This window comes from Gavialis gangeticus, unplaced genomic scaffold (assembly GCF_001723915.1).
Source record: "Gavialis gangeticus isolate Ggan-Ray unplaced genomic scaffold, GavGan_comp1, whole genome shotgun sequence".
NCBI classification, from domain to species: Eukaryota; Metazoa; Chordata; order Crocodylia; family Gavialidae; genus Gavialis; species Gavialis gangeticus.
In genome coordinates, this window is record NW_017729004.1 from 70,841,395 (window position 1) to 70,856,972 (window position 15,578).

Sequence of the window (15,578 nt, forward strand, 5' to 3'; positions counted from 1 at the left end):
GAAAGGAGTAGATATGCTGGAGGGCATGGCTAGGATTTAGTGTGACCTAGACAAGTTGGTTTTGGCCCAATCCCATGAGGTTCAACAAGGACAACTGCAAAGCCCTACACTTAGGATGGAACAAATCTCATCTACCAGTACAGGCTGGGGGCTGACTGGCTGGGCAACAGCTCTGCTAAAAAAGGACCTGGGGCTTACAGTGGACAATAAGCTCAATATAAGCAGTGTGCCGGTTTGCCAAGGTTAATGGTATACTGGGCTGCACTGGTAGGTGTGTTGCTAGTAGGTGAAGGGAAGTGATTATTCCCTCTTTATTCAGCACTGGTAAGGCGACTTCTGGAATACTGTGTTCAGTTTTGGGGCCCCCACTACAGAAAGGATGTGGACAAGCTGGAGAGTCGAATAGAGGGCAAAAAAAAAGGTTCAGGGGCTGGGGCACATGACTTGCAAGGACACGCTGAAGGAACCGGGCTCATTTAGTCTAGGAGACTGAGAAAAGACTTAATAGCAGCCTTCAACTACCCAAAAGGGAGGTTTGCAAGAAGATGGAGATAGACAGTTTTAAGTGGTGGCAGATGACAGAACAACAAGCAATGATTTCAAGTTGCTGCAAGGGAAGTTTAGGTTGGATATAAGAAAGAATGTTCTCACTAGGAGGGTAGTAAAATACTGGAACAAGTTACCCAAAGAGATAGTGCAATCTCCATCCTTGGAGGTTTTCAAGACCCAGCTAGGCAAAGCTTTTGCTGGGATGATCTAGTTGGGGATGGTCCTGCCTTGAGCAAGGGGTTGCACTAGATGACCACCTGAGGTCCCTTCCAAACCTATTTTGCTAGGATTTCAAAGTAGGCATGAAAAACAATCCATCAATCCTGTTTAATTGCACAGCAAGATAAAAATATTATATGGCTCAATTAATTTAAAAGAAGTCCGTTTCAAACTGACAATATCTGCAAACTTTCTGACCTTTACTCCAATTTTGTGATTTACTGTAGAACTTAACAATCAAGAGGGTGCACTGGTCATTCTTACATACGAATAGATTCCAAAAAACGTTAAGTCAGTTTTTGGGGTTTTTTTAATCCACAATGAACCAAGGGTTAATCATGGACTGCTAAACATTTTGCAGCCCTCCAAACTCAACTTTAAGTTATTACTGTCATGTGTAGCCTCATTACACTTCAAACAAAATATCTAGAACATACAAGCAATGTAACCAAACTTAAAATCAAAGAGGCTTCATCAGTTCTAGTAGTAAGCCTCACTTAAGAGAAAGGGAAACAAGTAGAATTGTTCTAGAAAGAACAAATATTCATACGTCACAAGATGGCTAAACTACCTCTGAAAGCTTAAGACTACTTCCACATTTGGAAAAATATTCAACTTCAACTGTAAAAATCTTACTAAAAAATGCCCCCCCAAAATAAAACCCACTCAATTTCTTCTAGATAAAAGAAATGTACACACTCATTAGGCATATCAATTTCATAATATACATAGTATTGTGGGTTTGTAAGCTCCTACTTGAGTGGAGAGAATCAATCTTTAAGTTAGTATTTACCGATAAAAAATTGTAGTGCAACATTGTCGAGCAGAATGTAGTCCAAAGGGACTGTGCAAAGTTTTCCAAAGTTTGCTGCCAGTTTCACAGTATCTATTTCCTGCAAAAAATAGAGCACAGCATATTATCAAAAACATGGTAATCCCACTTTTTTTTTTTTTTTTTGCAGGCACCTCAAGTGTGTTTACCAGTAAAAAGCTGTTTAAACTAAACCAAAGCAAGATTTACTAGTTAATTTTCAGGTTACTCCTAAAAAACGTAAGTATGGGGAGTGGGGGGTAGGAGAGGCATTAGTGCCTCAGAAGAGCATTTGATGCTAGAATCGATTATTCATGTCTTTCAGAAAACTGGATTCTGTTACAAAGCTCCTATGGAATGCTGTTCAAGTCACTTGACCTTAAAAACCAAAAAAACAACCCAAAATACCTTATTAGATGAGCACTAAGCCTGTTGATAAAATTGCTCATCACAACCCTCTGAAATTTCTTCTACAGTATAAGTCAGCAGAGCCAACCAAGTCATATTCTGAAGTTTGCGCATCATCACTTCATGCTCATAGCAAGATATAAATCAATCTTCACTAAGGTCCAACATTCCATATTTAATATGTGCAGTAGTACCCAAAGACCTCAGGCATAGGTCTATTTAGGCACAGTTTAGAGCATCATGCAAAAATAAAAACACTCGTGGGGCACAAATCTGCAGCTAAAACTATGGATCCTCCAAGACGACAGAAAAGCCTGGCACACTGAAGTATAGGTTACATTAGTTTCTCAAACTCCACAAAAAAGTAGAAGGTAGAAACTGGATAGTAATTATACAAGCTGTTAGAACATATGAGGAGAGTTTCATGAATTTTAACATGTGGGAAACTTTCAGACTGATGAAGTGTAAAAGTTGGATTTGTGTCCCAAGCAGTTTACCCTACAAGGCTGAGTTTGTATCAAAAAACCATTTCTCAAATCTTATCAGCTGTTTAGTTTCTTGCTTTCAGGTGGCTTTCAAAAAGCACAGTTTAAAAAGGATTTTAAAAACAGCTTATCTTTAAAATGACTGAAATACAAAATTTGCAACTTGCAATAGCCACTGTTAGAACTATAAGTTCAAATAATACTTTCTAGCAGAAGACAGTAGTGAATTTTCCACATAAAAATAAAATATGAAGGTTCAAACTTTAGCTGGAGTGTACTTGGTAGCCGTGTGGGTTCAAGACAAAAAGACATACAAAAAACTAGAACTCTTGGTTCCAAAATGATACCTTTTATTAGACCAACTGGGAAATCGCTAATAAAAGGTTTCATTTTGGAACCAAGAGTTCTAGGTTTTTGTATGTCAAACTTTAGCTGCGCACTCAGTCAGATTTTTTTTGTATACACAGTGGAACCCAGATTCTTAGCAGATTTAAGTTCCTAACCACTGTGCTTTGTGAAGCAGCTGAGCACATGTATATATAAACAACTGGATGGGATAGTGATGGTGATCCAGATGACTAGAAAAGAAGCACTCAGGTAAAAGCTACAGCAAACAGATAAGAGGGTCTCTTAACTGAGCATCACATCTAAAAAAAGAAAGCTGCAAATCACCCCAAGAAGGAGAAAAACCTAGATTCTACTGTACTGAGTACAAAACCAACACCCACCATTCTTCTTTACAAGTATGAGAATTTGTAGCAATTTACCCACAATTGGTGATTAACACTAACAGAAAAAGTACTTACTTTGCCTGACTGCAACCTCTGTATTCTTGAATCACATACTTTAACAACATATAGTAAGCTGTTTATTTGATTTTTTATAGTGTTGATATCTGAAAACAAAGAACAAAAAGACAAAACAGTAGAGGTAGATATACATTAGTTTAGGGAATAAACATTTGACCCATGTTGATTGTATTTATATTTTATGCATTTCTTTTGTTTTGTTCCTGTTTTTAATGCAGCATTACCTGCTAGGCTGGGTGTAACCTTCACACCCCAGAATTTTTTTTCTTCTCCAAATTCAGTGTCCGAGTGGAAGAAATGAGGAAGTGAAACAAGAAAACACACTTTTCTCCTACTCTTGTCAATTTAACTACGTATTGATTGTTTATTCCCAATTTTACTAAATTAAATACTATTGAAACTCATCTCAGCAACCAGGTCATTTTACTTTAATGCACAAGATCATTTTATCAAAATGCATTTTAATGAGATATCATCAGGGATCTGGGTTTTGCATTTGCCATGGAAAAAAACACAGATTCTTATGTGGCAGAGGAGAGGGGCAAGGACAGCACAGGCAGTGCTGTGGCTGCCAAGGTGAGACGCAATGCTGGCACAGAGTTGTGCCCCTCACTGCTGCCAGGTGAGCAGAGGGCACCTCACCTTAGTGGCCATGGCAGCGCATTTCTCCTTCCGGCTCCAGGTCCTGCCTGCTGAGCTGCAAAGGCAGCCCCTGCCTGGAGCTGGTTCAGCCTGCCAGTAAGCCTGAGCCCTGGTGTGGGTGCAGAAATCTGGGGAGGCATATGCTCCCCCTGTCACCTGTGCCTATACCCCCTTCCTCACACATACACCCTTCCCCACTGTGGGGGGGTTGTGAGTCAGGCTTTTTAAAATTCAGAGAATTTGTGATTTCTTAAACAGAAAAAACAGGATCCCTGGATATCGTGACAAGAGAACACAAAAAATGGAATTTAGATGGAGACTCTGTTCACAACATGATAGAAAACCTCAAGTTTGGTCTGTCTGCAAAGCATCTGAACATTCAAAACATATTTTAAAGTTAAGAGTTTGCCTTAATTAAACTAACTTTTAAAACAAATCCTGTTGGCCATTTCTTTCTTTGTGAAAATTAACACCTACTAACCATCTCCCGCTGTATCCAAGGATCGCAGATACTGCAGTTCTTCTCCTGCCTTATCTTTGACTGCTTCCAACTCCCCTATATTATCACTTAATTTAATAATGTTCATAAAGGCCTCATAGTTGCAATTGGAATCACGAATCTGAAACATTTGGAAAAATTACAGCAGAAATCATACAAATGAAAAGACATCCATGGCATAAATTTCACAGTGAAGTATTAATCAGTCAATTAAGGAATAATGGCAATTTTGGTATGGTACTATACATCACAGGCCTCATTAGAATGTGGATTCATGCAACTGTTAATCAATATGTATACAAATTGCACAGAGGCCTCACTAACAGCATGAACCAAAGTAGGCCTCACTAGAAAAAAAAAAAAAAAAAAAAAACAACTAAGCATGCCATATACAGCCTGTACAAAGTAGGTTGTTTGTCTTTGTAGGTGCTTTTCCAAGGCCAAAGTGAATTGATAAGACCATTACAGGACACAAACAAAAAAATAAGAGCGACTTGGCTAACAGTTTTCCATACCTGGCAGGATGGTCGCACTAACTGGTGAGAATTAGGATGTATATACTGTAAACATGAAGTTGTCTGTGCATATCAGTAGCGTCCAACCTTTTGGCCCTCTGGGCCAAATGAGTGGTGTGGGGCCACCCAGCATGCATCCACCAGGATTGGGGTTCCACACTCCCTTGCACACTGGATCTAATGGGCAAGCCTATGGCCCTCCAGCCTCCCCAGACAAGGTGGAAGTTCTGCAGGCTGGATTACAAGGTGTCAGGGGCCGAGCATTCCAGCGTATATAAAAGAGAGGCCTAAATCCCCTTCGTACACCACACTGAGTTAAGTGAGCAAATCCATTGCATATTATGCCTGTACCATGTCTGAAAATAATTTAGCTAGCATTGTGTATCACCAGCTGGTCATGGATGCCAACACTAGGCATGTTGGTAGACATCCTTGCCAAGCTTTGTCACTGAGCCAAAGCCTACAGTCTTTCTTGTTACAAGGCAGTAGAAGCATACCACCATAGATGGTATCCTGAAAGCACATGTATAGACCATCCAAACTGAAGGAGCATGACATTGAGTAATACTCAACTGCTAGAGTCAAATAATTTTGTTGGACAACAGCCCTAGCAAGCCTTGCTTTTAAATGCATTCCATATACCATCATGACCTCAAGAACAATCCAACAATCCTATTAAACCACAACAGAGATAAAATTAGAACTGCTATCTTGGATTTCTATCCTTGGGGGAAGTAATTCTGCGCAGAAGTTCAAGCTTTTAAAAATGTAGTTTTTAAAAGAAGAGAAGAGAAGAGAAGAGCTGAGGGGAAGAAAAAGGCCCTGCCAAGCTTTCTTTAAGAATATTGGTTTTTTTGGGCTTGGTTCATAAAGTGTATTGGGTATTAGAGGTTAAAACACTGAAACCAAGCCAGGGAACTCAAACTTTTTTCCTTATACTTAAAAGGTAGAAAAGAAAAAGGGAAAAAACTCCAGAAAAAATACCCCTTGTAGGCCTTCTTTATATATGAGGGCAACAAACCAATCCATTAATGTAGGTTTCACATGACAAGTATAACACAGCTATCTTTTCCAAAGAACATAAATTAGTATAAATATTCTAATAAAGGTGATACCAAAACAAAAAAGTGTCAATGGATTGATGGCAAAAGAAACAAGTTGGGATGGACTTCACAGAATGCTCAAGGAATAATTCAAACTGAATTTATGCAGCAAGCCTAAGTAGAATTCGGCACAAACATGCAAGGAAGAAGAGAAAGATTAAAATTTCTTTAAAAGAAGAGTTTGGCGCCTACAGAACAGTATTATTCTTTATACAGTTCGACTTCAGGCAGCTCTCAACAGGAAGTGCTCAATACCAACCCATGTTATTCAACCAGAGAACTTTACGCAGGAAACCTCAAATGTCAAAAAAATTAGTAAAATGACCATGTCCCATTTTAGTAAGATCATATTTACCTTCTCTGCTCTCTCTCTCTGATGGGGGCAGAATTTAAGCACCGACTTTATGCCAGTTTGCTGAATTAGAACTATTTTGAGAAGTAGCACGTGAGTTATAGACTGAAAAAGCAAGTAGTACATAAAGCCATCAAGTAGTTGGGTTTTTTTTTTGTTCGTTTGTTTGTTTTGGGGGGGGGGGGGGGGGGGGGGGAAATGAGAAGAAATTTAATCCATGCAGGACACCAGATCTTCACTTAAAAGCTAGCTACCCTCAAGTGACTTGTTACTAAAAAGGTCCAAAACATGCTATGATTAGTTTTCACTGAAAGGCTTCCAAATCCAGTGAAAAGCCAAAAAGGTACAACAGTGGTCTCAGAATAATTACGATTCTTCTTTCCAGTCAGCCTAGGAGCTAAAAACGTATCCTCCAGCTCTGAGATTCTCAACCTGCTTAGACTTGAGGCACCCTTCAGAAGACACCAGCTTCTAGATTTAATTCATTCTGAGCATAGAAAAATAGAACAGTTCTGTGTACAAAAAGAATTCAGAAAGACCACAAAGGGTCAAAATGTGTTGGGACACTACACATTTTTATATTTCAAATATTTAGGTGTAAACCTTCCAGAATCACATGTAGGTGCGATTGTGGCACCCTTAAAAGGATCTTGGGTCATCTTGGTTGATAAATCTTTGCTGTAGCTAGATGTGTAGGTTGAAAGCTTTCCTAAATTTTTACCACTGCTTTTCTACCATCTCTGAAAACATGCAATAGAAGACTTCCTGAAATGCACAGGTTTCTGCATGTACAAACTATGATTTCAATGAGTCACATCTCTTCAAAACCAGTTCTCAGCACAACTCCAAAATACACAACCCTAAACTCATTGATGGATTACTCTTACACTTAGGAATTTTGAGAATTATTATTTTGAATACAGAGACCATTTTGCTCAAATTAAGTCATCCGAAGACGTGTAGAGGGAAAAAAAAAAGTCAGCCTAAAAAAAGAAAGTATGAACAATTAAAGCAAAGTATAAAATAAAAAAATTTCATATACTAAGTTAACCACTGTCATATTATACAAACTCTTCCATACTGAGTTACTACTACATACTTCTGCTACATACACACATACATGCATGATGAGATGTCCAGGACCAAAAGATGCTCTCACATAAATATTGTGAAAATACCATCAAAACACCATTAAAAAAAAAAAGTTAAAACCTTACCATCCATATGACATACTGATTAATATAATCAGGATCACTGAGCTGGTTTATTAATGGAAGAAGAATTCCTCGGACGAGGATTTCCTGAAACCATCAAAAATTACGCAATTGTAATTTACAATTCATGCCAGTTAAAAATCAAAGTATAAAAGCTCAGATAAAAGCTTATTTGCTTATACACATGCACAGAAACAGCCTGAGCAAATCAAAAGGGAAGAATGCCATCAACCTGAAGACATCTGACCACAAGGGAGAGCTACTCTCTCAAGTGACAGGTTCCTTAGAGAAATATGAAACAGCAGAACACCGATTTCCATAAGATTAAGAATTTAATATTAATTTGACAAAATACATTTGATGGCATTCAAATGTCAGGTACTCCCTAAGCAGTTTTTCAGCTATTTCTCATTTTAACAAATTAAAACGATCACAAAAAAATCATTGCATTGTCAATGCAGAACAACAGTGACCACTGTATATCCAAGAAATTCTCTCAACTCTAGCAATTTATACATTCTCATTAGAATAGGATACGAGAGAGACAGACTTGGACTTTCAGTTAGTATTTCTGGTCCTAACATAGGAACCTAGGCTGCTTACAGAGGTTAAAAAACCCAACGCAGTCAACAGTACTTTAAAAAGAACTCAGCGCACTTCTGTGCCAAGCCCAGCACGTGCCCAGAAGAGGCAGCATGTTACTTCAACCTGGCTTGCCTGACATCTGTATAGATTGGGCATTTCACAGAGGTTTTTTTGGCACTTACCTAATAACAGATTCAATCAGTTTTAGATAAAGTGTCAAAAAAGCCCTGCTGAAGCACCAGATCTGTGCAGATGCTGCAGAACTGGGTTGAATTAACATGCTATGCCTCTTCCAGTAAAGCATGGTGGTTTTTTTGGTTTTTCACATTTGTCAGCAACCCCAGATATCTACTATTCATTATTACTGTAAAAATACAATGATCATGTTTATACAGCACAGATCTGATATCCTACACTTTATGATATTTTGTACAAGTGACAATTTTAGGACTATAAAGCTTATATTTACCCTGACAAAGTATCGCATGATCTTGTTCTGGAAGTCTCCAGGAGGTAGCAATATATACAGTAAAACCTCACACATATCCCTTAGAAAACCTGGGAGAAAAGTATGTCAGAAAATGCATAGCTGTTGCATTCTACATGTTCCTACGATGAACAAAAAAATCCTCTACACCTTCTAATGTCTTTACTTCCCAAATTGAGTTTATGCCACTTAACTGAAACGATCTTTTCAAGATTTCACAGTACAGTGAATGGTTTAAATTTTATAAAATAAAATTTACTGCTTACATTAACTGGAACAGATAAATGAACATGTAAAGGGCTTGTTTTGCTCTTAAAAGCAGCAGCTAATCCTTCTATAGGTTTGTTTCTCATACTTGCAATGCTTTAGTGCCTATAAGCTTAAAATCAAATCACTTTCTTTTGTGGTTTTTTTTAAGCTAAACCAATTTCTGTTTCCTCATTAAGGGAAAGGTTTACATTGCATGCCTGAGAAGTGATTAGCCTTTCCTTCCCACCATGGCATACCAAGAGCTTTAATACAGGCACATTTCCATCTGGAATATCTTTCAGCCTTTTACACACATGCACAACTGCTACTAAAAAAATACCAATATGCACCAAATGTACGAAGTACCAAAGGACACTTGTTTGTAATAAAGTTACAAACTTAGCTTGGCATAGCTTCCATTTTAGTGACTGATGTAATATTTCTTACAGTTTACTGTAGCACAACCCTCAAAAAAAAGAATTAGAGAAACCTTCTTCATCTTTGGGAGAACTGCAGACTAAGTCACGACAGACATCCTTTTCCATTTCAACTTCAACCTCAAAGAACATATCTACAAGTTCTTCTGCCGTATCTTCACAAAAGAAATTAGAAAATGCTTGTTTAGAAAACAAATGTATATATATGAAAGCCTTTTCTAAATCAAAAGTAACCAAATAAACAAAAAAAGATGAAGTGTACACTAATATTTTTTTTACTCATCTATTTTTGACAAATCAATTATTTTTAAACAATGACATTACCTTTCTTCTGATCATCTTTTTCCATTATTCTTTGCTGAGCTTTTCTGAATACTCGCAGATGAGTGCCAAAATCATCAACTAGCCGTGTAGTGAAATAACTCTGCCAGTTTATTTCTTTTGACCTTTCAGAAAAAAAAGACTACATATCAAACTAAATAATTAAGGTAGAATAAAGCTCTAACTTCTTGTAATGCCAATATGAACAACTGCTACTTGAAAACACAAAGGAATTACAACTTGCACATTTTTCAAAAGTCAGCAGATTTACTGGGTTTAATGAACCACTGTTACAGTCCTACTTTCACCCCCACAACTACACAAGGGAGTTCCTGGTCAACAGGACATCTGTGTTTAGGTTGTTGTTGCTGCCACAGCAATGAAGAGGCTCTTTCTGTCTCTTTGGTTTTGCTTTACATGCATATATGCACACTTCAAAATAGCGTGCATAACAGCTACATGAAAGTTCAATATTATATTGTGTGAATGTGCATATATATTAACAAGCAACAGCTTTAAAATACATGAACTTAGAGGCAGCTAGCTAGTAACAAATCACCAGTTTACTAAGATGATTTGCATTATACATTTTGAACAACAAGTGTTTTAACACATTCATGTAGTGGCACTTCACAAATGCACCAAAAACTACACCTAAACTATATTCTGCACTATAGTGTTCCAAGCAACAGTTAAAGGCTTCAGTAAAAAAACCCAGGAACTAACCTATCACAACTTCTCTGTACCAAAAATACCCTTGTCTGAATTCTCTCAAAAATGAAAAGGAGAACTACTCTGGAACCCACTCCGCAAAACTCTACAATACTACAAAGAAAAACTTATTTTCTGTATAACTAATCTCCCAGAGCAGATGCAAAGAACTTTACAAGATTAAAGTCAATATCAGAAAGAAGGCAGAACAGTGAAAAGCAGAAAATATGCCGTCATGAAGTTAAAGTTACCAAAGCTATTTATAGTTCAGTAGCCGACTCCTTCACCCACAGTACTTGATTAAAATCACACAAACAACACTAGGTGGCAGCCTTACACAGTTACATTAATGAGCATCTTGTAAAAAGAAAAAAAAAAAACTTTAAAATAACGCGTTATATATTCATTCTCCTTTTAGCATGTCTAGGTTACACTGTAGCCTGTTAGAGGAGAGAGCCAATTCCACCTAACTGTGCCAGCTGCAGACCCAGCTATAAGTGCCATGGCACGGGGTCGGACTAGATGATCTGCTCAGGTCCCTTCTGACCCTAGAAACTATAAGTCACTTTAAGACCTGACCAGTAGGACTGTGTGAAACTTCCAAAAAAAAAAATCGCTGGCTCGATTCAGCAGAGATTTGGCCCAATTTGGTGGCCAAATCAAAATCAGAAGACTCTTTAAAAACCAATTGGGAGAGATTCGATGATTTGGTCATAGACACAGCTTTAAATGTTTCCTTCTACGTACCTCAAGGTACCAGGTGGCTCGTGAATACTGAGATGCTGGGGCAGATTGTATGTCCAACAGGAGCACACAGGGTGCCCCCCTCTCCCCCATGCTCCTATGGGATGCTCCATCCACTCCACCATCGCAGCATTCACAAGCTGTGCCCAGTACCTCAAGGTATACAGAAAAAACAGTTAAAGCTGTGTCTATGGCTGAATCACTAATTCTCCGAATCAGCATCGAATCTTCAAATTCCTCTGAGATGAAATTGGGACAGTGATCCGAATCAATGAATTGAATCATTGTACCCAATTCCGGCCAAATCTGAATATGGCCCATTTTACACACCCCTACTAAGCAGTATGCAGTCGACTTATTGATCACACTAACTTTTAGGACAAATATCAATGACAAATTTAAGTTCTATTTTAATGTCAAAGCAAGTCAGAAATTAATATATAGAATCTAACTGGTACTCCTATGAGCTGTTATTTTTTATCCCTATAGCTAAATGGAAGTCTAAAACCCGTGAAATTCCTTCCTGCTTGTAAAACCAGAATCACTGAAGTTTATTCATAAACTAGTCATTGGAAGTGAGCATCCAGGCTACCTACTGGTGGTCATACAGGATTATTTCCTATAGTAAGCTGTCTGGTGTTTTACTTAGTCTAGTCTTAAGTATCACGAGCAATAGTGCTTCCAAGCCATTTCCACTATTCCACAGCCTAGGCTTTCAACAGCAAGGTATTTTCTTGATACTAAGCCCCCCTCTTACATATCCTGGATCACCCAAGTTACATCCTGTAGTTCTACCTTATATTATTTTGCTTCATCACTAGCCATTACATGCCACAGAGATTCTGAAATTGATACAAAACTGAATTGAGGAAAGCTTGGTAACTATTTAATTTCACTGCTATTTGTTTATACTACTGCTACTTAAGGCTATTCCAATTTCTGGGCCTTTTTCTGGTAACATTATGGCTAGAACTGAAATATTCCACATTTAAGCAACAGAACACCAGCATCTTCTCCGGCCTATAACAAGCTGCCTAAAGTTACATAGGCCATACACTGAAATATAACTACCAACAGCGTAGCCCCACTGAATTAGTGCAAAAAGGAACTTGTAAAGTATAAGCATGGAGAATAAAGCTGGTTTAAAAGAAGTCAACTGTCTCAACACTAGGAGTCTATTATCAGTGTAGTTCCATCAGCACCAATTCCCCCAGTTGAAACCTACTCACAAAATTTAGATAAATCGCTGGTGATGAAGAACTTAAGAAGATAATGGTCTGCAACAAGAGTTTTCCTGTGCAGAGCCTCATTTTGAGTACGTATAACTTGCAGCATTCAAGTTCAGACCTTTTTCCCTTAGCAGTAAAGTTTGCATAGACAATTTCTCCCTGTGTTGTGCTAAAGGATTCCATTTCTTCCATGCCCAAAATCTTAAATGGCATGAGACTCCCAAGCAAGAAAGGATGGGAGACAAGGATGCAGATGTACACATGGACAAACAATGTTCTTTGAGCAGCTGTCCATATACATATTTTCAATATAGGAGGATTCAAACCAGTGCCTCTATACTTGGAATTAAGCTTTTGAGATTTCTTGGCAACATCAACTGGAAAACCACTTGTGCAATTATATAATGTTTGGAGGCATCAATGAAGTTCCAAGTGACTACGCTGCTGATACAGATTCAGAGAAACTGCACAAGCAAGTTATGTTGGAATGTGCTTTGGCTACAGCAGGCAGTTCCACCTTGGAAGCTTCAGTGATATCCTCACAGAGATGTGACATCCAAGAATGCAGTGAGCAACATAAAGAACAGAAGAGATTCCATACTGGGTCAAGCCAATGATCCTTAGCCTAGTACCTGTCAACCATAACAGCAAGTAGCAGATGATTTAGTGGGAAAGTATATGTACAGAGTAAGTCTAGTGTAATCCATCCCATCATATCCTCCCTCATAAAAAAACATCATTGGTTTAGGGATGTCAGGGAACATCCCTGACTGTCCTATTTAATAGCTCCCAATGGACCTGAACTCCATTCCCAGAGATTAGTCTAAGGTAATGTACCATTAAGAACATAAACAAGGAAGGCGTCCTTTTGAGCATTCTTGGGAACTGACCTGGGAGCTATAGTTCAAAAGACTCTGCCAGAACCAAGGCCAGTCCTACTAACAAACTGCTACTGCACAATATGAAGCACTAGCACCTGATGTCCCTGTTCAGGTGTTGATCATGTGAATTAGCCATGAGAAAGAATTCTCATACTCTTCCATAGCTGTAAATGATCTGAATATGGAGCACTTCCCAGGACTTGAGACAATACAGCTATCAGTTTCACCTACAGGAATGCAAAGCACCAGAGAACCGCAAAAATCAAATCCCATTGCTGATGAAGCCATGATAACTGCCACCCCCACAAGGGTCACAAGCTTCTGGTATAAATAAAAGGGCCAGAAGCAGAGTGGACAGAGACAAGGTAAATCTGAAAGACAAGAGAAAAATAAAAGGGGCTCTACATACTTCAACCACACTGCAGGCTCCAAGATCATAAGCCACAGTGTTTTCTGTCAAACCAAATGACACTAAAACCATAGTTTCATAGCTGGTAGGGTCAGAAGGGACCTGAGCAGATCATCAAGTCTGACCCCCTGCCATGGGCAGGAAAGAATGCTGGGGTCAAACGAACCCAGCTAGGTGACTGTCTAGCCTCCTTTTGATGACCCCCAGGGTAGGAGCACCACTTCCCTTGGAAGTTGGTTCCAGATGCTAGCCACCCTGACTGTGAACTAGTGCCTCCTGATATCTAGCCTGAATCTACTCTCCGCCAACTTGTGACCGTTATTCCTTGTTACTCTCATTGCCTGCTGGTCCCCCTTGGCCAGTTTATAGACTGCCACCAGATCCCCCCCTCAGCCTTCTCTTGTGGCAGCTAAACAGGTTCGGGTCCGGTAGCCTCGCCTTGTAGGGCTTGCCTTGCTGCCTCCTGATCATGCGAGTGGCCCTCCTCTGGACCCTCTTGATGCTGTCCACATCCCTCCTGAAATTCAGCACTCAGAACCGGACACAGTACTCGAACTGTGGCCTGACCAGTGTCACACAGGGGGAGGATCACCTCTTTGGACCTGCTTGTGATGCATCTGTGGTTGTATGATGAGGTGCAGTTAGCTTTCCTGACCGCATCCTCACATTGGCAGCCCAACGAATACTGAACCAATTGAAGGGCATATTACCCTTTAACCTGCAAGCATGGGGGAAGGAAAGGGTATGGCATGTCCTTTGGGTTCTCATATAGAAAGGCTTCCAAGCTTCAGCACTGTTGCATACGCACACACACAACAAGGATATGCATACAGATATCTGAAGGAGAATGTGATGAAACAAAGTAGAGACCCACTATAAAACATTTTGGCCTAGTTTTGGTTGTGAAATGCCTGCCCAAACAGAAAAAAGTCTTGCAGTGCTTCTGAAAGAGGTCCAGAATTGTGCTCTGGCAGGCCTTGGGATGGAGAGAATTCCAGATCTGAAGAGTGACTGCCAAGAACCACCTCCCATGCATTTTCACCAAGCAGACTTGGCACAGTGATGGTATATGAAGGAGGTTGTTTTGGTACACCCACCTCCTGCTCCCAACTGCAGGCACTGGGAAAGAACTGAACCTAGCTCTACAGTCTCAGAAGACAGGAGGTACAGATGGGCAGCATCAACATGCTGATGGCCCCTCTGTTCAAATCTCACACAAATGGCCCCATATACACATTGAGCAGAACGGGAAATGAGATCAAGCCCTGGGGGACAATACAGGAAAGGTCCCAGGTGGATGACTAGCACTTGCCTATCACAACTATCTGGGACTTACCTGCTAAGAAAAAGCAAGACTAATTTAGAGCTGCTCCATGAATACCTACCAGATCACGTACATTTTATAAGCACCTCAGGCCGCAGAAAGACCGAGTAAGATTAGCAGGGCAAAATTTCCCATGTCAATCTTTAGGTGAAGAGCATCAACCACAGCCACAAGCAGTCTATGCTATCTCCATAACAAAGCCCAGGACTGACAACAGTCCAAGAAACAGATGGCATCCAGATGTCAGACAACTCCAGGCACAATGACCCTCCCCCACAAAAAGTGGGAGACAGGGAAATACCTTTATGGGGAGTTAAAGCACCTGCTTCTTGAAAAGGAGTCAGTATCATTTTACCCTGCCATTCCCAAGAGAAGCACTGACAACTCCTGCCAGCAGTTTCATAGTTTCTAGGGTCGGAAGGGACCCGAACAGATCATCTAGTCCAACCCCCTGCCATGGCAGGAAGAGCACTGGGGTCAAATGACCCCAGTAAGGTGGTCATCCAACCTCCTCTTAAAAACCCCCAGGGTGGGAGCCTGCACCACCTCACTTGGAAGCTGGTTCCAGACCCTAGCCGCCCTGACCGTGAAGTAG

General features: G+C 39.8%; 1 protein-coding gene across 1 annotated transcript in view; it reads right to left on the reverse strand.

The window, feature by feature from the left end:
- The window catches only part of SNX13 (sorting nexin 13), a 100,297-nt gene that overhangs the window by 48,162 nt on the left and 36,557 nt on the right, over positions 1 to 15,578 (reverse strand). Inside the window, exons 5-11 of the mRNA XM_019507982.1 lie at positions 9,689 to 9,810; positions 9,418 to 9,519; positions 8,661 to 8,749; positions 7,610 to 7,693; positions 4,405 to 4,543; positions 3,279 to 3,367; positions 1,562 to 1,661 (exon numbers count right to left, since the gene is read on the reverse strand). Of these exons, the coding sequence (XP_019363527.1) occupies positions 1,562 to 1,661; positions 3,279 to 3,367; positions 4,405 to 4,543; positions 7,610 to 7,693; positions 8,661 to 8,749; positions 9,418 to 9,519; positions 9,689 to 9,810 (725 nt within the window). The remainder of the gene's footprint in view (positions 1 to 1,561; positions 1,662 to 3,278; positions 3,368 to 4,404; positions 4,544 to 7,609; positions 7,694 to 8,660; positions 8,750 to 9,417; positions 9,520 to 9,688; positions 9,811 to 15,578) is intronic.